Source organism: Eucyclogobius newberryi, unplaced genomic scaffold (assembly GCF_026437365.1).
Source record: "Eucyclogobius newberryi isolate DKJ021-1_F unplaced genomic scaffold, fEucNew1.0.hap1 SCAF_10, whole genome shotgun sequence".
NCBI lineage: Eukaryota > Metazoa > Chordata > Actinopteri > Gobiiformes > Gobiidae > Eucyclogobius > Eucyclogobius newberryi.
The window spans coordinates 4,758,943-4,783,585 of record NW_027315724.1 but is presented as its reverse complement, the minus strand read 5'-3'; the positions used below and the strand labels follow the sequence as shown (position 1 = coordinate 4,783,585).

Sequence of the window (24,643 nt, the reverse complement as noted above, 5' to 3'; positions counted from 1 at the left end):
AGGGACCGTCCTGTTGCTCAAAAATATTAGACTGAAATCAACAATGCACTGCAGACTGTTTTTGACATTGACATTGCTTTTAACTTTAAAACTATGTATTTGGGGCTCAAAACTCCTCAAAACGCAGCAGGAGAAAGGGCAATCACAAAGAGATTAAGGACTGGACTGACATAGTGACAGACATTAGACAAATGGACAAATTTGAGGAACTTTGGACTAAATGAGACTTAAATGTTGGACTTTATATGTTATGATTTTGTTCATGTCATTTTGCCTTCATTAGAGGCTAATTACTTCCGTAAGGCCGCACGAAGCAAGTTTGTGAAAGTGCGCACACAAAAAAATTGCACTCAAAAAAGTTGTGGTTTAAACTTGAGCCTCTTCTGTCTCTCTTCAGGCTCTAAGAGTGGGTCGTTTGATTGTCCCTCTGGGGTGTCTGTGCCTTCAGCTCCAAAGCCCCCTGTGTCCGGAGCCAGGCTGGGCTTTACAGACAGAACACTGCACCAGCTCAGTGTGATTCAGGAAGAAAACACGCCGGCCAGTTTGAGCTTACTGACAGGTAGGAGAAGGAAAACTGTTTTACAAGTCTCGTTTGTGACAAATACGGGCCAAATCCTTTAAAGCTGCACTGTGTAAAATCTTATAGTGTGTTCACACCAAGGCATCAAAAGCGTCCAGTTTACATTCAAAGTCTATGTAAACACGCGTCTTGGCGTCAGGCGGCGTGCCGGGGTCGTTTGAGCGTCCAAAGCGTCCAATGCAGAAAAGTTGAACAAAGTTGAAGTTTTCTGCTGCAGACGCGGCGCAGCAGCCAATCAGAGGCTCCAGTGACGCGCTACGCACGACCCGGAAGACTCAAAACAAACCCGCATCGATTTAAAAAAAAATCCTTTAGACGCAGCTCTCGGAGCAAATAATGATATTGACTAAACTCTGCTCAGCTCTAACAAGCCTCGAAATAACGGGCCGGACATGGTCAATGACCGGCGCAAAAATCAGTTTTGACCGACTCCAAAATACAGGCTCCGGACACAATGACCGACGCAAATTTTTCGCCGTAATATATATTTTTAATAGGCAAAAACAGCGCGGTGAACATGCCCAAAGCGATTCCTCTGCACAAACTCGGGCGCGCTATATTACAGACCACGATTATTGCTGTAGTTATACAGCGGAGGAAGCAGCGGAGCGCATGTGCGCGGGCATTTCCATCGCTTAAGTTTCGTTTTGACACACATGCCACTTCGCAGTCTTCTCGCTTCTCATTGGCCGAGCAGTGTCCGTGATCTAATGTCAATGAAAGCGGGCATCTGCCGCTGCGTTCGGTTGCGTTCGGTTGTACTCGGAAATGCCCGCTCTAATTTTGCGCCACAAGTGATATCGAGGTTGGCGGGCGTCAATCTCCTCAGTTCGCAATTCAGTCTTTTTAAAGTTGTTTGCAACAAAAGCTGTAATTTTGCACATTAGGGACAATGTCAATGTGGAAGTATCCAAGGGCCCCAAGGGCCCCGCCCCCTTTGGAGCTGTTAGCATCGGGGCAATGTATATATGTTAGTAGTTTATTTTGTAGGCTGTGATTTCATATATTCCACAAGATTTCCTTGTGTAAAATGCTGTAAACAGTATTTATTTTGTATCTAAGAAACATTATTATATTAAATTAAACAGTATTAAAGATCATGATCTCTGGTTTATAGGAATTCAGTGTTTGTGCTCTTCATATCAAATAACAGACAAAAGTACTTTAAATTGTTTTACATGCTAATAACCAACGCATTTATCTTGTTCTTATGACGCCACGATGCCGCGCGCGCTTGTGGGCCCCTGAAATTGCTGGGGGGCCCCTAACTTTTTTAGGTAGGGGGCCCCCTGGCCCCTAACTTTGAAAATCTATTTCTCAGCCTGTAAATGATAGACATGTTAATAAAAGTTCATTTTTCATTAATTATGTTATTCTGTTTTCCTTTCCTTGTGACCGATTCAGAATTAGCCATGACAGGTACCAAATGATCGATACCTGTCATGTTGACAGGGACGTAAAAATAATTATTTCAAGGCTTGTCTAAAGTATCTGCGGGTCCCAGACAAGCCCAGGAGCCCATCGCCTCCGCTTTTGGACTATCTCTCCATGTGTGGCGGCGCGTGCACAACGCGCGGCTCAGCGTCTCTACAGATTTAGTGAAATAGTAGTTATCTGCCTACTTGTTTCAAGCATGCTCACTCAGAACTGTCCTGCAAACACTTTCTACAGCCGCCAGGAACTTTTGGACATCGGATCACAAAATGTGGACTACTTTATCGATTGACTACAACTTTTCCCAGAGATCGCTAGGACCACCGGGACAATCAACCCGGCTCCGCCGACCGGAAGTGCTCGCAGGCGGCGTCGAGACCGTAAACAAAGACGGGGTAAGAGAGCTGGGCTAAGGGCTAAGCTGAAGCTAACACCTCACCGGCTTTCCCTACCCAGCATTTTCCTCGCTAATGTACGGTCTCTGGCGAACAAAATGGATGAGCTACGACTGTGGATCACCACACACAAATGGATTACAGACTGCAATATCATGATTCTCACGGAAACGTGGCTCAACAACAGCGTTCCCGATGGCGTCATTGAGCTAGCTGGTCGCTACATGCTCCGGGCGGACAGAACAGCTGATGACTCCGGTAAGTCCAGAGGCGGGGGTCTGTGTATCCATGTGAACAAAGCTTGGTGCACGGATACTGCCATCATCGGAAGTCATTGCTCACCTGACCTAGAATACCTTATGGTTAAGTGCAGACCGTTCTATCTGCCCAGGGAGTTTACATCTACAATTGTGACTGCAGCCTATATCCCACCCGATGCTAACGCTAAACTGGCAATGAAAGAACTGCATGCTGCCATTAGCAAACAACAGACATCACATCCGGAGGCAGCCTTTATTGTTGCGGGTGACTTCAACCACTCCAACCTGAAGACTGTCCTCCCTAAATTTTATCAACATGTCTCCTGTCCCACAAGAGGAATCAAGACTTTGGACCATGTTTACACCAACATGGCTGGTGCTTACAAAGCAGTCCCCCTCCCCCACCTCGGACAGTCTGACCACCTCTCTTTGTTTTTAATCCCCAAGTACTCACCACTCATCAAACGCGTGAAACCCACAGTGAGGACAGTTAAAGTGTGGCCAGAGGGAGCAGACTCTGAACTACAGCAGCGGTTTGAACACACAGACTGGAGTGTGTTTGCTACCCAGACCACACTGGACTCCCACACGGACATTGACTCTTATGCCTCCTCTGTGCTGGACTTCATCAACACCAGCATCAACAGTGTCACCACTCACAAACAGATTACTACATTCCCGAACCAGAAGCCGTGGATGAACAGAGAAGTCCGCCTACTGCTGAAGGCACGTGACGCCGCCTTCAGATCTGGCGATGCACAGGCTTACTCTTCATCCAGGGCTGACCTGAAGAGGGGCATCAGGGAGGCCAAGCACAGCCACAAGCTAAGGATTGAGGAGCACTTTAAGAACAACTCCGATCCCCGACGCATGTGGCAGGGCATCCAGGCCATAACTGACTACAAACCCACCAACACCACCCCAACATCCAACGACGCCTCCTTCCTGGACGAGCTTAACAGCTTTTATGCTCGCTTTGAGAGGGATAACCAGGAGCCAGCCATTAAGGCTGTGCTCACGACAGGACACCAACCCCTCACACTCTCCCTCACCGACGTGTCTGCTGCACTGAGTAGGACCAATGCACGTAAGGCTGCTGGCCCCGATGGCATCCCTGGACGTGTGCTCAGGACCTGTGCTGGGCAGCTAGCTGGGGTCTTGACTGACATTTTCAACCGGTCACTGGCCCAAGCAGCTGTCCCCACATGCTTCAAAACCACCTCCATCGTGCCAGTGCCAAAACATTCCAAAGCTGAGAGCCTCAACGACTTCCGCCCTGTTGCACTCACCCCCACCATCATGAAGTGCTTCGAGAGGCTGGTCCTGGCTCACCTCAAAACCTGCCTACCACCCACACTGGACCCCTTCCAATTTGCCTACCGCCAGAATAGGAGCACGGAGGATGCCATCTCTACGGCACTACACTCCGCCCTTGCTCACCTGGACAAAAACAACACCCATGTGAGAATGCTGTTCATTGACTTTAGCTCAGCATTCAACACCATCATCCCCTCCAAACTGATGACCAAACTCAGTGACCTGGGTATCGATGCTTCCCTCTGCAACTGGGTTCTGGACTTCCTAACCAACAGACCCCAGTTTGTTAAACTGGAAAACCACACCTCCTCTACACTCATCCTGAACACCAGTGTCCCACAGGGCTGTGTGCTGAGTCCTCTCCTCTACTCCCTCTTCACCCACGACTGCACACCTGTACATGGTTCTAACACCATTGTCAAGTTTGCAGACGACACAACGGTGGTTGGCCTCATCAGCAACAACGATGAGACGGCGTATAGAGAAGAGGTTCAGCATCTGGCAATGTGGTGCGCCGCCAACAACCTGGCTCTCAATACCAAGAAGACCAAAGAGCTCATCGTGGACTTCAGGAAGAAGAGTGGCACACACACCCCCATCCTTATCGACGGGACGGAGGTCGAGCGTGTCACCAGCTTCAAGTTCCTGGGTGTCCACATCTCCGAGGATCTCTCTTGGTCTCTCAACACCTCAACCCTGGTCAAGAAGGCACACCAGCGTCTCTTCTTCCTGAGGAGGTTGAAGAAGGCCCACCTGTCTCCTCTGATCTTGGTGAACTTTTACCGCTGCACCATCGAGAGCATCCTTACCAACTGTGTCTCAGTTTGGTATGGCAGCTGCTCTGCTGCGGACCGGAAGTCACTCCAGAGGGTGGTGAAAACTGCCCAACGCATCACAGGTTCCTCACTCCCCTCCATTGAGACTGTCCAGAGCAAGAGGTGCCTGCGGAGGGCGCGCAGCATCGTCAGAGACAGCTCTCACCCCAGCCACCAACTGTTTGCCCTCCTCCCCTCCGGGAGGCGCTACAGGGTGCTCCGTTCCCGGACCAGCAGGTTCAGGAAAAGCTTCCTCCCTGCAGCGGTCATCCTGCTGAACTCTCTACCTCAATGTCCCCCCCCCACACACACACACACACAGACATGCACATACAGAGACTGTAGACTGCCACACACACACACAGTGATTGTGGACAACTGCTCACACCCCATACTGCCCCCTACTGTACATTCTGTATTTATTCACTGATTCACTTTACATACTCTGCACTTTTAACTGCTGTTTTGCACTTCTGGTTGATGCTAACTGCATTTCGTTGTCTTAGTACCTGTACTCTGTGCAATGACAATAAAGTTGAATCTAATCTAATCTAATCTAATCTAATCTAATCTATCTCAACCCGGTCCACCATTACAACACGAGAAAAGCAACACAGCACAACTCTCACTGCGCATGTGTGCTGGACGCCTCGGACGCGCATCTTCTGGGCGAGGCGTCTGCCTTCAAATGTACAACCGTCCAACTTCTGCGTCGGGCGCGAATTTGACACCCCGGTCTGAACGGGCCATTAGAATTATACATATTATACAAGACTAGGGATGCGTACCACTACGACGGACCGGATCCGGACTTGTAAAAACGTTTCAGTTCAGGTCCAAAAAAACCGAAACCCCGGTGATTCGGTTCTGGACTCATTAAAAATCTGCCACTCACGTTCTATATCCTTTACGTTCTAGAATCTAAACCATCCTAAACCTTCCATTGATCGCGAAATTCGCGCTAGAAAAGACGTAAACACTGACATCGCTGTCAATGGCGCCCGGAGCATCAGCGACGCACGCGTCTTCCCCGCGGCAGAAGTTGAAGTCGGCGCAATGAGTTTAAAGACGCGAGAGACCGAACATTCGGGAAGATCGCTGGCTTAATTGAAGCGTTTGAAGCCGCCGCGTGCGTCGCCGCTTGTGCCGCTCCGTGAGTTAGTTTAAGACGTTAAAGGAGCCGGTTGTGCTTTGGTTTGGGTGTAAATATTGTAACTTCTCGCTCAGGTCAGTAATGCTGGTTTAGTGCTCACAAGTTGTCACTTTATTTCTTGAACAGAGTTGGTTACTGTTGACCGTAACCATGGTGATGGAACAGGAACATCAGAAACTACCTCGTCTCCTGAGCCGCTCTTAGCTCCGCCCCAGAGACCACACGCACGCGCACTAGAGACTAGCGTCGCTACAATATGAATAAAATAACTGTATTATGTTGTGATGTAGCATTTATTTCAGTGGGTTAATGTGCAATATACATATTTATACATCTAAGTAAATACTAAGTCAAAGTAATATTCTTTAATTGCTGGATTCATTAATTGGAGCTTATATTTTGTAATAGTATTTGTATTCTACAGTTGTTACATATGGTCTTGTGTTTAATAAATATTTTCATATTCTATTTTTGATACTGCTAAGTTGATTGATTTATAGTGGTTCTAGTTGACTGTTATGCTAGTTTTTGAAGGTTTTTACCTGACTTTGATGGCAATGGATCTGCAAAATTAAAGAGTGGAAATGTATCTAAAGGCATTAAACTTCAAGTGTGGGGAACAGCCCAGTCAAACCAGTAATACACTTCACAAACATAGTATCAGCTGAAACTGCTGCCCCAATACCAATACTCAACTTGCTCTTGTTCGGAAGTTGTTCCTCTAGTAAAAGAGTAAAACACATGAATGTGTGTTAGCTCGTAGCTTGTGATTTGTAAGTTGGAACTTCTGTTAATAAACAGTGAATAAACCAGATAAATTGAGTTTATTTCAGTCTGCAGTTAAGCCTTGTGTTTGATAGTCGTCTTTGTTCATGTGTCTTCAACTTAATTTAGCCAAGTAGCTTGTGTTATGCTGTTATAACATTATTCAAAAATGGCATGAGTTCAGCCGGACTCATTAGGTCCGGACCTGAACCCAAACCTCTGGATTCGAATCCGGACTTGAACCTGAACGTGGGTTTAGGTATGCATCCCTATACAAGACATGCATTTTGAGTATAATAAATTCACTTGTTTGACAGCAGACCAGAGGTCCCGTGAGTGGTGAGAGATAAACAGAACCATGCTCGGAGGAATTCCTTTGGCTGAACACACTCCATGATTAGATTTCCACAAAAAAGCGTATCAAAAAAGAGCTGCCTGCATTTACAAGTGAGGTATTTTGTTTGGTGCACAGAGACATTTTGTTTGTCAGAAAAACTTTGTGCTCACTAAATTAGCATAATTAAAGGAGATATTGTGCCATTAGCTCTGTTCAGCACTTCAGCAGAGTACTACAGAGATTTGAATGTAGTTTAGCCTGCAGACAGTCCAGTGGTTAGAACACTGCTCTGATCACAAGGTTCCAGGTTTAAATGAAATACATGAATTAATTATATATGTCATTAATGTATTAATCGTAATGAATTGATTAAATGGTCAATGAATTGATTAAATGTGTCAAATTTTTGATCGATTCACTATGAAGCCAAGCTGTGGCTCTCAGAGCGCCTGACAGATTAAGGGAGATCTGCATGTGCCACGCTCTCCCATCTAGCTTGATGGCCCGGGCAGGTCCACGCACCATGATGGACGACTCAAACAGTGGGCGGAGTCGCACTCGTGCGGAGTCAGTGCGGTGGTCTGACTACACGCTCTAAAAAAGGAGTAGCCTAAACTGCAGACTGCATATCCACAAGCTCACAACCAGAGCCCTACCGTCTGTCTCTGGTTTTGCACAGTGAACTTCGCTGGTGGGCACCTGCAGGGCTTTGTAAGTGAACACCTGCATGGCTTCGCAGGTGGGCACCTGCAGGGCTTTGCAGGTGGGCACCTGCAGGGCTTCGCAAGTGGGCACCTGCAGGGCGCTTCGCAGGTGGGCACTTGCAGGGCTTTGCAGGTGGGCACTTGCAGGGCTTCGCAAGTGGGCACCTGCAGGGCGCTTCGCAGGTGGACACTTGCAGGGCTTCGCAGGTGGGCACTTGCAGGGCTTCGCAGGTGGGCACTTGCAGGGCTTCGCAAGTGGGCACCTGCAGGGCGCTTCGCAGGTGGACACCTGCAGGGCTTCGCAGGTGGGCACTTGCAGGGCTTCGCAGGTGGGCACATGCAGGGCTTCGCAGGTGGGCACCTGTGAATGTGAGTAGAATGGACAAGCAGCAAATATATTTCCATTCATTTTGATAAACATCCGGGTGTAATTTGGCCATTTGATGTCTTGACTTTGCAGTAAGAGCTGTCGGCTTCAGTGCAGGACCACACCATTGCACCTTATAATATACCTCACAAATATTAGACACATTTTTTTAATTTTTTTAAATGTAACTACTAACCAAACGCTTGCTCTGTTAGATTGTCTGCACCACATGGACTCTGCGCAGTTACTGGACTTTGAGAGTGGGTCTGGCTTCTCTGGTTCTTCTGCGTTCACATCCCAACATTCAGCAGAGGTAAGTCAGGGGTGTGTCATGGTCTTATGCGATAAGCAGACTGCACATGTGCAACAGGTGTTACAAGCAGTGCATGCACAGGTAAAAAAAGAAAAATCAAACTCTTACAACTGAGTATAAGGGCCCACCAAAAAAATATAAATGAGGGGCTCTACGAGAATAAAGTCATTAATTATTGAGATTGTTCTCATTAAATAACGAGAATAATCTCATAATTTTAAGAGAATAAAGGCTGATACGCGTTTCACTTTCAGCACCATGTTACGGGCTCCCCCCTCAATGTTGCAGTGTTGTACTTTGTATTAAGCTGTGGAGCCGATCTGACAAGTCAATGCATCTGTCTGGACTCTGCATTACTCACACTAGATGCCGATCTTTATGATGCAGGGCTTTAAGACATCACAAACAATAATTTCTCCGGCGCAGTGCCCCACATCAGGTCCTGGACCTGTAAAATGACGTACTTCGGTTTTGGGTGCTCGCGTGTGTTGGAGCTCATGGCATGATGATGGCGTGTGCGTAAAACATATCGCTTTTTGGCTGTGCCAAACACGATCTGGGCGTCAGGAGGAGCTGAGAGGAAGCGCAGATTGCAAACAGTTGTTTTGTGTTCTGTGTTTTTTACTGAGTTTGTCCAAGGGATGACAAAAGGTTAGAATCGGAGCATAAAACATAAGTGCACACAGTGAGCACGTGAGAAGAGTGATTGTGCTCAAAGTGCCTACGTAGACAAACAACTTAGAGAAGCAGAGAATGTGTGAATATAACGGCCGGGCTCCCTCCTGTCTGCGGGCTCCTCCTCCTGTCTGCGGGCTCCTCCTCCTGTCTGCGGGCTCCTCCTCCTGTCTGCGGGCTCCTCCTCCTGTCTGCGGGCTCCTCCTCCTGTCTGCGGGCTCCTCCTCCTGTCTGCAGGCGGCTGTGGCACGGAGCACGGCTGGTGTCCCATGGTCCTCTACGGATACGCCATGGAGAAAGACGCAGGAGCTGTGTGATTCAGCCAAGATGAGCCTGTGTCTGCGTTGAAGGAGCTGACTCCTCCAGGACTCACTCAGGGTCATGTTAGGGAAGACATGGAGGAGCTGACTCCTCCAGGACTCACTCAGGGTCATGTTAGGGAAGACATGGAGGAGCTGACTCCTCCAGGACTCACTCAGGGTCATGTTAGGGAAGACATGGAGGAGCTGACTCCTCCAGGACTCACTCAGGGTCATGTTAGGGAAGACATGGAGGAGCTGACTCCTCCAGGACTCACTCAGGGTCATGTTAGGGAAGACATGGAGGAGCTGACTCCTCCAGGACTCACTCAGGGTCATGTTAGGGAAGACATGGAGGAGCTGACTCCTCCAGGACTCACTCAGGGTCATGTTAGGGAAGACATGGAGGAGCTGACTCCTCCAGGACTCACTCAGGGTCATGTTAGGGAAGACATGGAGGAGCTGACTCCTCCAGGACTCACTCAGGGTCATGTTAGGGAAGACATGTGCTGCTCGGTTCAAAACACTGGCTCAGGTCCGCTCGTTCTCCTTGGCTCTGAGGTGTTCCTCAGATATTGAAAAGGCTGTTGCACTGATCCACAAATGGCGCTGATTTGAAGAGCGTCCTGGATCTAAATTTTGTTGTAGACCTGAAAATCTGCGGAAAAGTATTTTGCTTGAGTTTGCATATTGCAGTTTAAAGCAAGAATTACACCCAAAGACAGGCACAGAATTACTTATCGGGAGAACGTAAAGTTGTTTGGTGTCTCTGGAATGTCTCTTAGCTTAGCTAGCATAGCTTAAACTAGGAGTTACTGTTTTTCTCATCTCCCGGGGCTGGGATCTGTCCTCCTTGAAGACCTGGCTGGAACTGGTTTGGTTGCGAAGTGTCTTTCAACTACTACGCCTGGATTTCGGCACCAATGTTCAACCAATCAGACATGAGATTGTGAGTCAGCTGACAGAGATGGGATCTGGATCTGGAATTCCTCCATGCAGCTGTTCTTAAAGGGCTAATTAGAACATTAACTAAGCAACACAGGTAAAAACTCATAAAACAATTAAATGATTATGCAGAACAACATTAACATTATACACAGTAAGTCATCTTGTGGACAAAGTCTACAATCAGATCAGATGATTGTTTTGTTAAACAGCTTTTTAGCTGAGTTTTAGCGTTTGTCTTGGGTTAGAAAATGGCTCTACCAAAAGCAGTGATTTAATGGAAAAGTTTATTCCGACTTTAAAAGTGTGAAGCCTCTGCTGTGTCTGCAGGGACATCATACATTTCACCAATGGTAGAGGGTGGTACCATGGTAACAACTTTATGTCCGGCATTCCCCTTTCACCGTGGTAACACTCGGGGGTCATCTATAGGTCGCTACACGCAGGAACAGACCGTGCACGTGCTGAACTCGCCGTGCATTATGCCTTCGCCCCTCGTAAATGTATCTTAACTTGCGTTTATTCCATTCTTGTTATTGAATCTCCTCAGATCTGACATTCCTATGCCTTGGTACCTAATACTTGTCTCCATGGAGATAGACAAGTTTAATGCTATACTATGGTACTCTAGTGAGGCAAGCCAGTCTTTAAATACGAATGTTTGATTTTAATATTAGTGGAGCGATTAACCTCAATATTTTAAAGGAATTGTGCACTTTTGAAAAAAGAATGAGACTTTCAGGACAGGATCATAACACCCCTAAGGTAAATATTTGATGTGGAAGCTCTCTGGATCTGACTAATAACTATGTATGGTTAATTTCCTGGCGGCCATTTTGGAAAATCCTGTTTCCGTCACGGGTCAGATCCAAAGTGCTTCCACATCAAATATTTACCTTAGGGGTGTTATGATCCTCTCCTGAAAGTCTCATGCTTTTTTCAAAAAGAGCACAATTTATCAGCTTAACCGCTCCACTAAATAGGACTGTAATGATTAATAAGAATGATAACGTGACCAGCTGGTCACATATTATAGCGGTATATAGACTATTTAATCTGTTACATCCCCAGTGTATTAACATTTCTGTATTATTTTTTCCCTCAGCCTGACAGCAGAATTTGCCCCGCCCTCTCCAGCACCATCTCCACCGGAAGCTACATCACCACAGATCCAGAGCTGCAGTCTCCACCTGGTCTGCTAACTTTTCAAATTTATGTTTGTACTTTAAGCCAGTTGTGCAATGCATTACATTTCTGATCACAAGGAAAATCGAAGGACTCAGTGAGAAACACAAACATGTGACCGACAGTAAACACAAACATGTGACCTTGTGTGATATTCATAAAGATGAAAAGAAAAGTGCAATGCACATCAGGCTTTAGATAAACTGAACTAATATTACCAGTGGTTCAGTTGTTCTTAAATGGACTGGCTTTTCCTTTCTTTTTCTTAGACAACGAGACCCCGAGCCGAGAGGGGGAGTTCTCAGACCAAACACCAACACCAAGGTCGCTCCAGGTCAGTGCCCTGCTTCAACTGCATTTCTGGAACTACAACTTATGTTGTCCCTATTTTTATTAGTTTTTTATAGACGTTATGGACGATTTTTCGGCGATTTGAGAACTCAGGTGGAAGCGCTCATGCCACTCCCCCGTACTCATGCCACTCCCCCGTGCTCATGCCACTCCCCCGTGCTCATGCCACTCCCCCGTGCTCATGCCACTCCCCCGTGCTTATGCCACTCCCCCGTGCTCATGCCACTCCCCCGTGCACATGCCACTCCCCCGTGTGGACTGATACAACACACACGTGCGTTTGTTTATCAGTGCGACGGAGCGCATCATCTCTCGTCTCCCGTAGATTTCCGTCTTCTTCTGAGTCAGCTCGAACTGTCTTTCTCCGTCCTAATTTTGTCCCGTACATTGAGGGAACTATATTATGATAGATCAATGCGCTTAGACACAGGGAAACGTGCTGCTCTCATGGGGACGAGCCGACGCGGCTGCAGGTGAGCAGTAGGTGAGTTCTATGATTGATACGTGGCAGGACTAATCGGCAGTCCACGCCACTTTTAATATATTTAGTGGATTGGCTGTCCATGTCATTGATACATCTACATACTTTAGATATGATTCCTCTTGAAAGTTCCAATTTATATGCTTTGATAAAGATTTAAATAAGAGTGTCATAATTGTTGGTGCTTCGTTTTATTTCTTGATATAATAGCTCCTTATTTCCTTCGTGATACGTTCCTGATCTGTGAGCCGTGATCTGGACCCCAAATCTAGGATCTTATTCTTCTCCAGCTGCAGCCTCATCACCTTGGCCTGCAGCGCCTCCATCTTGGCCCTTATTGTCTGCAGATCGTCCGTATTGTCTGAAATACGCTGCTCAGCTTCATCCATGCGTGCTCCGCTTACTCCCCCTGGTTTCAGCTCCGCGGCTAAAGCAGCTATAATTTCGGCTCTAAGAGTTGCAATCACGCTGACGTTTGCGATTTTTTTTCACAAATGTGAACTGTGCTAACTGATGATTCGTCATTTATCTCCCTCTTCCGATGTAAAGAAGCCCTGAAAATTTTTATTTGGGCCAGTGGGACTCCATTTCTCAGACGGGGAGGGACTGTGGGGCTCTGCCTTAAAGGCGGTATGGACGATTTTTCGGCGATTTGAGAAGTGCTCATGCCACTCCCCCGTGCGGACTGATACAACACACACGTGCGTTTGTTTATTAGCGCAACGGAGCACATCGCATCGCTCGTCTCCCGTAGATTTCTGTCCACTTCTGCGTCAGCTCGAACTGTCTTTCTCCGTCTTCATTTTGCCCCGTACACTGAGGGAACTATATTATGATAGATCCATGCGCTTAGGTACGCGGAAACGTGGGGACGAACCACATGCGGCTGCAGGTGAGCGGGAGGTGCGTTTTATGATTGATACGTGGCAGGACAAAAGATTTATCCCCGCCACGAGGAAATATGATAAAAAATTTGCTGAAAAAAAATCGTCCATACCACCTTTAAGCCCTCTAGCCTAAGCTTTGATTGTTTAGGTCCTGTAGTGTTACCAGACATGTGCTTTCCTTGTTTTAGGTTTTATGCCATACTGTGGAACTACGTATTTGGGCAAAAACGTTATGTTCTGGGGCTTTAAGTAAAGTACAGATACCTACACATTTTATAGTACTGAATACAGTACGTCTGTATTTGGTTACTGTCCACCACTAATTGTGAATTAAAACATTTGTCCAGTACAAGCTCCCTGTTGACACGTTTTGGTTGTATTCCTTCACAGCTTTCACCAGTTGCTGCTCTCCTCGCTGAAGAGGCCTCTGCGTGGCACATCGAGGGCGAGGACTCGTTTCGGCCTCTGGAGGGCAAGCTGTCGGAGCAGTCCTTAAGCGTGACCGAAGAGGAGAGCCCCAGTCTGGAGCAGCTGCTGGGTCACCCCTCTGCTCACTCCTCCATGATTGGACAGATGCCTGGCTCCTTAAACCTGATTGGATTGGACAGCACCATGAGCCACTGGAGGGAGGGGCTTTTGTATCGACCCAGCACCACTTGGCAGGACTCGAGGCTGGACCTGGGTCAGACGGCGCGCTCCCTGGAGTGTCCAGAGAATGAATTCAGTGCTAAAGCGTCTGCAAGCTCAGGTACAAATGAATGGGTGACTTATTATTGAGTTTGCACTGGTATAATTTTTATTGTATTGGTACAGTCCGAAAGTGTTTCTTGTTGAACAGCCAGATTTGGAAGCTAACGCATGTTAGAATCAGCTGTTTCCTGTTTAATGCTTAAAGAAAGGTTATGTCAGCTGCTCACGTAACAGAGCGCTGCCTCCGGACACAGAGCCAGGCCCTGAGAATTAACACATTCCTAAAATTACCTGAAGAAAAAGGAAATGGACACTTTCAAATCAGTTCAATTTATTTTTGCAATGCCCAAAACCACAATAGCAGTTGCCTCAAAGGGTGACAGGAAAAACAGATTAAACAATGTTCACAGGAAATTAGCAAATATTCAACTATCCTTTGTCCTTGGACAAATCCCAAATTACATGTCCTTAGACCGTCCTTTCCAGCAAGGAAAATCTATTAAATGTGAAGCCTGGAGGAGTTCCACGGGACAGTCAGATAGACTGTAGAGCCAGAAACACTCAGGAGTAGAACCAGTTCTTTGAGGCAGATGAAGAGTCGTTCCTCTAGAGCAGGGGTCTCCAATTATATTTTCCAAGGGGCCAGATTTTTTGGAGGGCTACGCCAGACTACAAAATCACCTCACAATTTTATGTTTTATCTCTATCAGATCCACAAACAACTCAGAGTGGTACAATTAACAACAGAAACCAACATAGGACTTTACTTTCAGAAAAAATAATAATAATATTACATTACTGAAAACAGGACAAAAACACTCAAACCCAGGTAAGGCAAACCCAGTGTTTACCTGACTTGACAAAGCAGACCTAGGACAAGACCAGGTTTAAACCAAGACTAAACGACACATATCTAAAAAGCAGGACTAAAGCGGGACTAAAGCAAGATAAGATAAGCCTTTATTTGTCCGCACAATGGAGACATTTTGGTGTTCTCCAACAACAACCCCGCCTCTGTGTGGATTAAAAACATTCTAAAATTATCAATGGATCAAGATCAATAGAATCAACCCAATGGCATCAGAAGTGTTACAAGAAGCATCCCTCAATGTGAATGGCATATTGAACCCAATCAAACGATCAAAAATTAAAAGAGAAAGAATGGACATTATACATTTTCAAGAGACACTGAACATCAAAAACGAACCAATTTATTTTCTAAGAAATCATGCTATTCATCATACAGAGGCAGTCGCAGAAGGGGAGTTGCAATATTGATTTCAAATTGAATAGAAGTTTTGAATGTAAAGACAAGTAGGCAGATATGTACTGGTTAAAGGAACTATTGATGGAAAGTTTTTACTCTAATGAATGTGTTTGCTCCACCAGGGAGTGATATCACCTTCTATACAGATATTATGGTCCTGATTGCAAACCACTCTGAGGAAACCCTAATTTGCTGCGGTAATTGGAATTTTCGCATCCAACCTACATTGGACGTGTCAAATTTGAGAGGCACTGGAGGAACATTAAATAAGAGGTTCTGTAAATGAATGAAGAATATAGGACTGTTTGACATCTTTAGGGAGATGAACCCTGCTGCACACCAGTATACCCATTTTTCTAATCCACATACAATCTATTCCAGAATAGACCTTTTTTTTTATCTTTAATCAAGACGTGACCATGCTCCATGAGTTTCAATTCTAGCCTGCTTAATGACCCTTTATTTGCTTTGTACTTAGAACCTTTGGCCCAATTTATTAGACAATAAAAACAATTATCTGTGTTACAATTGATGGGATGGAACATAAATATTTGTCTCTGCTACATAAATGATGTTCTATTATATTTCACCAAACCAGAAATGTCCATACCCAATGTGATGCACTTTCTTTAAAAAAATGGTCCAAAGTCTGGATACAAAATTAATGTATAAAATACTGAAATGATTTAAGTCTGGTATTGCCCTTTGACTTTAAGAAAGACCTATTAATTTAAATGGCATATGTAATCTATTAGATATTAAGGTGTGGTCCTCCATAAGATATATCAACAACTTTGGAGAAGAGTTGTACCCCTACTACTATAAAAAAAAAAAGATATTTTAAAAATGAATCTTATCCCATGCTTAAAGGCGCAATGGACGATTTTTCGGCGATTTGAGAACACGGGCGGAAGTGCTCATGCCACTCCCCCGTGCTCATGCCACTCCCCCGTGCGGACTGATACAACACACACGTGCGTTTGTTTATTAGCGCGACGGATCACATCGCATCTCTCATCTCCCGTAGATTTCCGTCTTCTTCTGAGTCAGCTCGAACTGTCTTTCTCTGTCTTCATTTTGCCCCGTACACTGAGGGAACTATATTATGATAGATCAATGCGCTTAAACACGCAGAAACGTGGGACGAGCCGCACGAGGCTGCAGGTGAGCGATAGGTGCGTTTTATGATTGATACGTGGCAGGACTAATGGGCCGTCCACGCCACGAGGAAATGAGACTCAGATTTGGGTCAAAAAAATCATCCATTCAAGAGTTAAGTCTAACTTATAGGATTGAAACTAAAAAAAATAATGTTTTGCCCAGGTTTCTCTATCTGTTCCAGACTCTTCCAATTTCCATCCCCAACCGGCTGTTGGATGAGCAGAATAAAGCAATTTCAAGATTTGTATGGCAAGGGAAAAAAATAACTATGATTCAAAACTTTACAATTAAAAAATAAAAAGGAGCTGGGGCTTACCTTTTTGTGAAAAAGCACTTCATTTCAGCTCAAATCAGAACATTGCTATGCTGGTGTGATCCAGAATATGTAGCTCCATAGAAAAATATTGAGTTGTGTTGTGCCCGGGGTTCGTGTATAGGCCTGGGGTTCGTGTATAGGCCTGGGGTTCGTGTATAGGCCTGGGGTTCGTGTATTGGCCTGGGGTTCGTGTATAGGCCTGGGGTTCGTGTATAGGCCGGGGGTTCGTGTATAGGCCGGGGGTTCGTGTATAGGCCGGGGGTTCGTGTATAGGCCGGGGGTTCGTGTATAGGCCGGGGGTTCGTGTATAGGCCGGGGGTTCGTGTATAGGCCGGGGGTTCGTGTATAGGCCGGGGGTTCGTGTATAGGCCGGGGGTTCGTGTATAGGCCGGGGGTTCGTGTATAGGCCGGGGGTTCGTGTATTGGCCTGGGGTTCGTGTATAGGCCTGGGGTTCGTGTATTGGCCGGGGGTTCGTGTATAGGCCTGGGGTTCGTGTATAGGCCTGGGGTTCGTGTATAGGCCTGGGGTTCGTGTATAGGCCTGGGGTTCGTGTATAGGCCTGGGGTTCGTGTATAGGCCTGGGGTTCGTGTATAGGCCTGGGGTTCGTGTATAGGCCTGGGGTTCGTGTATAGGCCTGGGGTTCGTGTATAGGCCGGGGGTTCGTGTATTGGCCTGGGGTTCGTGTATTGGCCTGGGGTTCGTGTATAGGCCGGGGGTTCGTGTAGGGGCGAGCGCCTGGTTGGCCGGGTCTTACCCCACAGGGCCCGGCCGGGCACAGCCCGAAAGAGCGACGTGGGGCCGCCCTCCCGTGGGCCCACCACCCGCAGGAGGATCCATAAGGGGCCGGTGCAGAGAGATCTGGGCAGCAGTCGACGGCAGGGGCCTCGGCGACCAGATCTCCAGACACAGACTAACTCTGGGGACATGGAATGTCACCTCGCTGGGGGGGAAAGAGCCTGAGCTTGTGCGGGAGGTTGAGCGATACCGACTAGATATAGTCGGCCTCACCTCCACGCACAGTTTGGGCTCTGGAACCATCTCCTCGAGAGGGGCTGGACGCTCCACTTCTCTGGTGTTGCCCGCGGGGAGAGGCAGCGGGCTGGTGTGTGCTTGCTGATAGCGCCTCAGCTCAGCCGCCATGTGTTGGAGTTTACCCCGGTGAACGAGAGGGTCGCGTCCCTCCGCCTTCGGGTGGGGGACAGGTCTCTCACTGTTGTGGCGGCCTACGGGCCGAACAGCAGTGCAGAGTACCCGGCCTTCTTGGAGTCCTTGGGAGGGGTACTGGACAGTGCACCGACCGGGGACTCTGTTGTTCTACTGGGGGACTTCAACGCCCACGTGGGCAATGACAGTGACACCTGGGGAGGGGTGATCGGGAAGAACGGCTTCCCCGATCTGAACCCGAGCGGTGTTCAGTTATTGGACTTCTGTGCTAGCCACGGATTGTCCATAACGAACACCATGTTCAAGCACAAGGGTGTCCATCAGTGCACATGGCACCAGGACACCCTAGGCCGGAGGTCAATGATCGACTTTGTTGTCGTGTCATCAGACCTCCGGCCGCGTGTCTTGGACACTCGGGTGAAGAGAGGGGCAGAGTTGTCAACCGATCACCACCTGGTGGTGAGTTGGATACGCTGGCGGAGGAGGAAGCCGGACAGACTTGGCGTTGGGCTTGGGAACGTCTACTGGAGCCCTCTGTCAGTAGGGTATTCAACTCGCACCTCCAGGAGAGCTTCTCCCATGTCCCGGGGGAGGCTGGGGACATTGAGTCCGAGTGGACCATGTTCTCCGCCTCCATTGTTGATGCGGCTGCTCGGAGCTGTGGTCGCAAGGTCTCCGGTGTCTGTCGTGGCGGCAACCCCCGAACCCGGTGGTGGACACCGGAAGTAAGGGATGCCGTCAGACTGAAGAAGGAGGCCTATCAGGCCACTCTGGCTTGTAGGTCTCCGGAGGTCATCGACGGGTATCGGCAGGCCAAGCGAGCCGCGGCTCGTGCCGTCGCAGAGGCAAAAACCCGGGCCTGGGAGGAGTTCAGGGAGGCCATGGAGGAGGACTATCGGTCGGCACCAAAGAAATTCTGTCAAACCGTCCGGCACCTCAGGAGGGGGAAGCAGTGTCTCACCAACACCGTTTACGGTGCGGGTGGAGGCCTGCTGACCTCTCCTGGGGATGTCGTCGGACGGTGGAAGGAATACTTTGAGGATCTCCTTAATCCCTCAGTCACGTCTTCCGAAGAGGAAGTAGAGACCGGGGACTCGGAGGCTGGCTCATCCATCACCCAAGCTGAAGTCACTGAGGTTGTTCGCAAACTCCTCGGTGGCAGGGCTCCGGGGGTGGATGAGATCCGCCCTGAGTACCTAAAGTATCTGGATGTTGTAGGACTGTCTTGGTTGACACGTCTCTGCAACATGGCGTGGCGGTCGGGGACCGTGCCTCTGGACTGGCAGACCGGGGTGGTGGTCCCTCTGTTCAAGAAGGGGGACCGGAGGGTGTGTTCCAACTACAGAGGGATCACACTCCTCAGCCTCCCGGGTAAGGTCTATTCCAAGGTACTGGAGAGGAGAATCCGACCGATAGTCGAACCTCGGATTCCGGAGGAGCAGAGTGGTTTTCGTCCCGGTCGTGGAACACTGGACCAGCTCTATACCCTCCATCGGGTGCTCGAGGGTTCATGGGAGTTTGCCCAACCAGTCCACATGTGCTTTGTGGATCTGGAGAAGGCTTTCGACCGTGTCCCTCGGGGTGTCCTTTGGGGGGTGCTCCGGGAGTACGGGGTCCGGGGCCCTTTGCTCAGGGCTGTCCGGTCCCTGTATGACCGGAGCAGGAGCTGTGTTCATTGCCGGCAGTAAGTCAGACCTGTTCCCAGTGCATGTTGGACTCCGCCAGGGCTGCCCTTTGTCACCGGTTCTGTTCATAATTTTTATGGACAGAATTTCTATGCGCAGTCAGGGGTCGGAGGGTGTCCGGTTTGGGGACCACAGGATCTCATCTCTGCTGTTTGCAGACGATGTTGTCCTGATGGCTCCATCAAACCCGGACCTGCAACATGCACTGGGACGGTTTGCAGCTGAGTGTGAAGCGGCTGGGATGAGAATCAGCACCTCCAAATCCGAGGCCATGGTTCTCGACCGGAAAAAGGTGGCTTGCCCTCTCCAGGTGGGTGGGGTGTCCTTGCCCCAAGTGGAGGAGTTCAAGTATCTCGGGGTCTTGTTCACGAGTGAGGGAAGGATGGAGCGTGAGATCGACAGGCGGATCGGTGCAGCGGCTGCAGTGATGCAGTCGCTGCATCGTGACTGTTGTGGTAAAGAGGGAGCTGAGCCGAAAGGCAAAGCTCTCTATTTACCGGTCGGTCTACGTTCCTACCCTCACCTATGGTCATGAGCTTTGGGTAGTGACCGAAAGAACAAGACCGCGGATACAAGCGGTCGAAATGAGTTTCCTCCGCCGTGTGGCTGGGCGCTCCCTTAGAGATAAGGTGAGGAGCTCGGTCACACGGGGGGAGCTTGGAGTAGAGCCGCTGCTCCTCCACGTCGAGAGGAGCCAGCTGAGGTGGCTCGGGCATCTGTTCCGGATGCCTCCTGGGCGCCTCCCTCGGGAGGTGTTTCAGGCATGTCCCACCGGGAAGAGGCCCCGGGGAAGACCCAGGACACGCTGGAGAGACTATGTCTCTCGGCTGGCCTCGGAACGCCTCGGGATCCCCCCGGAGGAGTTAGAGGAAGTGTCTGGGGAGAAGGAAGTCTGGGAGTCCCTGCTCAGACTGCTGCCCCCACGACCCGGCCCCGGATAAAGCGGCAGAAGATGGATGGATGGATGGATGTAGCGACCCTAGTCTCTAGTGCGCGTGCGTGTGGTCTCTGGGGCGGAGCTAAGAGCGGCTCAGGAGACGAGGTAGTTTTTGATGTTCCTGCTCCATCGCCATGGTTACGGCCAACAATAATTAACTCTGTTCAAGAAATAAAGTGACAACTTGTGAGCACTAAACCAGCATTACTGACCTGAGCGAGAAGTTACAATATTTACACCCAAACCAAAGCACAACCGGCTCCTTTAACGTCTTAAACTAACTCACGGAGCGGCACAAGCGGCGACGCACGCGGCGGCTTCAAACGCTTCAATTAAGCCAGCGATCTTCCCGAATGTTCGGTCTCTCGCGTCTTTAAACTCATTGCGCCGACTTCAACTTCTGCCGCAGGGAAGACGCGTGCGTCGCTGATGCTCCGGGCCATTGACAGCGATGTCAGTGTTTACGTCTTTTCTAGCGCGAATTTCGCGATCAATGGAAGGTTTCAGATGGTTTAGATTCTAGAACGTAAAGGATATAGAACGTGAGTGGTAGATTTTTAATGAGTCCAGAACCGAATCACCGGGGTTTCGGTTTTTTTGGACCTGAACCGAAACGTTTTTACAAGTCCGGATCCGGTCCTGCGGAACAGTACGCATCCCTAATTGTGCCTACATCTGCTTCAGTGATTTTAGATCTGTATGTGGATCTGAAAAATGAGTATACTGGTGTACTCTAGGGTTCATTTCCCTCCATATGTCAATCAATCCTATATTCTTCAATAAGAGACGGAACTTCTTCTTAATTGTTCCCCCAGAGCCTTTTAAGCTCGACACGTCTAATGTAGCTGAATGTGAAGATTCCAATCTCCTCCACAGATCAGGGTTCCTCAGAGTGGTTCACAATCAGGTCCATGACATCAGCATAGAAAGTGATATTGCCCCCTGGTGGAGCATACACATTTAAAAGAGTGAAAACCATTACATTAATATTCCCCTTAACCAGTACATATCTGCCCTCTTCATCCTTACATTCAAAACTCCGTTAAAAAACTACCCGGTTTGAGATCAATATAGCAACACCCTGCTTATGTTTGCCTCTGTATGATGAATAATAGGATTTTTATAACACAATTTTGTTGTTTTTGTCTCTTGTAAATAAACAATGTCTATTTTTTCATTTTTGTCAAATGGCGTCATTAGCCTCGATCGCTTATGATGTGGGCTGTTTTCCAATGGAGCCATGGGCCATCAGCTTTGTTTGTTTGTTTTGGTCCCATGGACTTGTGTCTTGCTTGTTTACTCATCTCTCGTCTTTGTTCTTTGGGATTAGGTGGGTCAAACAATGATTTTCAAACCACGTTTTGCAGCAGTGGTGTGTGTTGAGTCTACTCATTGCGTCACCATGACCGGAAGTGTGGTTAGTTTTTTATGTTCAACATCGTTTTTTGTATAGGTCTATTCTTTCTTTCATTTTTAATCGCTTAATTGGATTCAATATGCCGTTAACGTTTAAGGCTGCCACTTATAAAATTTCCGATGCCATTGGGTTGATTGTATTGATCATTTTTAAATTGGTGTCTTTAAACTCTTTGGTCGAACACAACAAGCAAACGCAAGAACTACAAAAACGGGAAACGGATGAAAGGATAACATAGAAAACAAAAGGGTTCATGCTGAAAACATGCACCAAACCCAGAACCTGATCATGTCAATGATCAATAGGTGGAGGAAGTCCATTCCTAATGAAGGCCCCCCGGGAACTCCCTGGACGCTCCTGACTCCAATCCTCTATATTTAAAAATGTTACTCCGTTGAGTGGGTGTAACTAGACACAGAAAGGCCACAGTCGGTGAGCTGTATCTTTCAGTTCTGTTCCCACAATCTGGGCACTACTTTTTGAAACGTTTTTCAAACTTATGGAGAATCTTTGACAAAAAGTTATCCGCGAACATCCTTGCAGTATTTGAGAAAATCGTTCTGAAAGTTGACAGTTTCCTCTAAATTTGGACATATTGAGGTGTTTACCACTTTTTGGCAGCCCGTCATCTTGTAACCATTAAGCATGCGACAATGATTTTTTCCCCCCCAGGTCATCTGCATTACTACTTTCTACACATTCCTGAAGTCCCAGTCGATCATCTTCATTGACTTAGAAATACAGACATAGTAAAAACACTCATTTTCGAAATTCACAACTTTTTAGAAACCCGTCATTCCATATTCATTGAGCCTAGGACAATAATCTTTGCTGGAGTAATCAGTACCACTCCCCACTTCACATTCCCAAAGTTTCACTTATTCATCTTAATCTTGACTTTTTGCTTAAAATTCAGAAATTCTAGGTCTGGTGGCACAACTCTATCAACGATCTGCTAGTGCTCAGTTACTTATATTTAGACTTATAACTTTTCTTTTAAATCAATGTGTTTACAACTCATCAGTCAATCTGTATCTTCATATCAATGTTTTATTAATTTTTCACAATAAAATTTACAAGAGCCTAATACAATATTTCTACATTTAAAACCATTCAGTGTTGAACTTAGACAAACAAACATTCCTTCAAATCACAGGTCAAAGTCACTGTCTTCCATCATGATGACTTATTCCTTTGAGGTGTCAGTGTTTTCACAGTTCTCACAATTGGAACACTTACAAATGTCTGTACATGACAACTGAGCACCGGCCACTAGTGCAGCCACTGGATTTACAAGAACAGTGAAGACATTCAAGAACAGATTTAGGGGCAGAGTCCTTCGTCATCCACACTATTTCTAGCTCACCGTCTTTTTTATAAGAGTCAGATTGGGATCTGCACCTAGCTGCTATAAGGCACATGATGGCCTGGTACTTTGCTTATGATCGTCAAAATTATGCTAGACACCTCCCAGCACATTGGATTGAGATGTTCAATCTCCCAAAAACACACCCCGATCATCAATGAGATATAACAGCAAAAGTAAACTGTGCTGTACAACGGAAGGAAAGCAACTCCTTCTCATCTATTGCTTGTGACCAAGCTATTGAACAAACAGGCAATCGAGATTCTAAGACCAAGGGTGGAATAACTGGGATAACTCTGAATCGTGGTGCTGTTCAGCGATTGATACTCATCCATCTTGAAAGGGCAGCTATAACTAGACAATGCGAGATGATGTCTGACATTCGTCCCGAGGAACGAGGTCATAAGGAGTTGGACAAGATCCGGATGAACAAAGACAGAGAAGCCGTGGAGTCAATCCTCAAGACAGTGCATGGTCAATTCATTCCAAAACAATGAAGACCTTGTCTGTATAAGCTCGGGTGTAGTAGCTAACGAGATTGTCAAAAACGACATCCTTACAGCTGGTGAAAAAGGAGAAGGTGCCCTTCAGGTGTTTGTTCAGGACAGAATACTGTCTTCAAAGACAGACTATTTCTCACCTACAAAATCTCTAAAGCTCAAGACATTCGGAGATCAGATGAAAAAATCCTCTAAAACCAAAGCTGTTCGCCAGACTGTTGGTCATCAGTCAGAGTCGTGCCATAAATCTAAAGGAGCTCTTGGTAACATCTCATATTTATTGGCAAGTACAGATGGATCTCTAGCGAAGACCCGAAAGGCCGCTCTCTTGGCTACTCTTGAATCTAAGGTTGACAAGGACCGTTTATACCTTGAGTCTGCTGATGGTGATAGAGGTGCTCTTCTGATAGATGCTATGGCTATGATCCAGGGCATGAAACAGTTACCAGAAACCTTTAGAGAGCTTGCTGATCACATACTTGGGCAAGTAATAAGCCTTGCTAGAAAGCATAACTGCTTGAGGGTTGATTTTGTTACCGATATATATCCTCAGATCAGCATCAAAAATGCTGAACGGTCACGACGTGCTGGTGGTGGCTTCCAGTTGCTGCAGATATATAGTGCCAACCAAAAAACACCCAACCAGTGGGAAAAGTACTTGTCGTCAGGAGTGAATAAAGAAGCTCTGATTGACTTTCTCTATGAGACATGGAAGGATGCCCACATCGAGGTGGCTGGGAGCAACATTGAGATCTTTGTGACTCACCAAGATATGTGCAACTTGATAAAACTGAGTGTTGGAATATGGATAATCTCACATGTGACCATGAAGAGGCAGATACAAGACTGCTGCTGCATGCTCAGAATGCCTATTA

The 24,643-nt window shown here is 47.3% G+C and overlaps 1 protein-coding gene across 1 annotated transcript in view; it reads left to right on the top strand.

The window, feature by feature from the left end:
* The window catches only part of cep295 (centrosomal protein 295), an 85,505-nt gene that overhangs the window by 49,920 nt on the left and 10,942 nt on the right, over positions 1-24,643 (top strand). Inside the window, exons 15-19 of the mRNA XM_072460073.1 lie at positions 398-559; positions 8,343-8,440; positions 11,465-11,552; positions 11,814-11,878; positions 13,654-14,011. Coding sequence (XP_072316174.1) covers positions 398-559; positions 8,343-8,440; positions 11,465-11,552; positions 11,814-11,878; positions 13,654-14,011 — 771 coding nt within the window. The remainder of the gene's footprint in view (positions 1-397; positions 560-8,342; positions 8,441-11,464; positions 11,553-11,813; positions 11,879-13,653; positions 14,012-24,643) is intronic.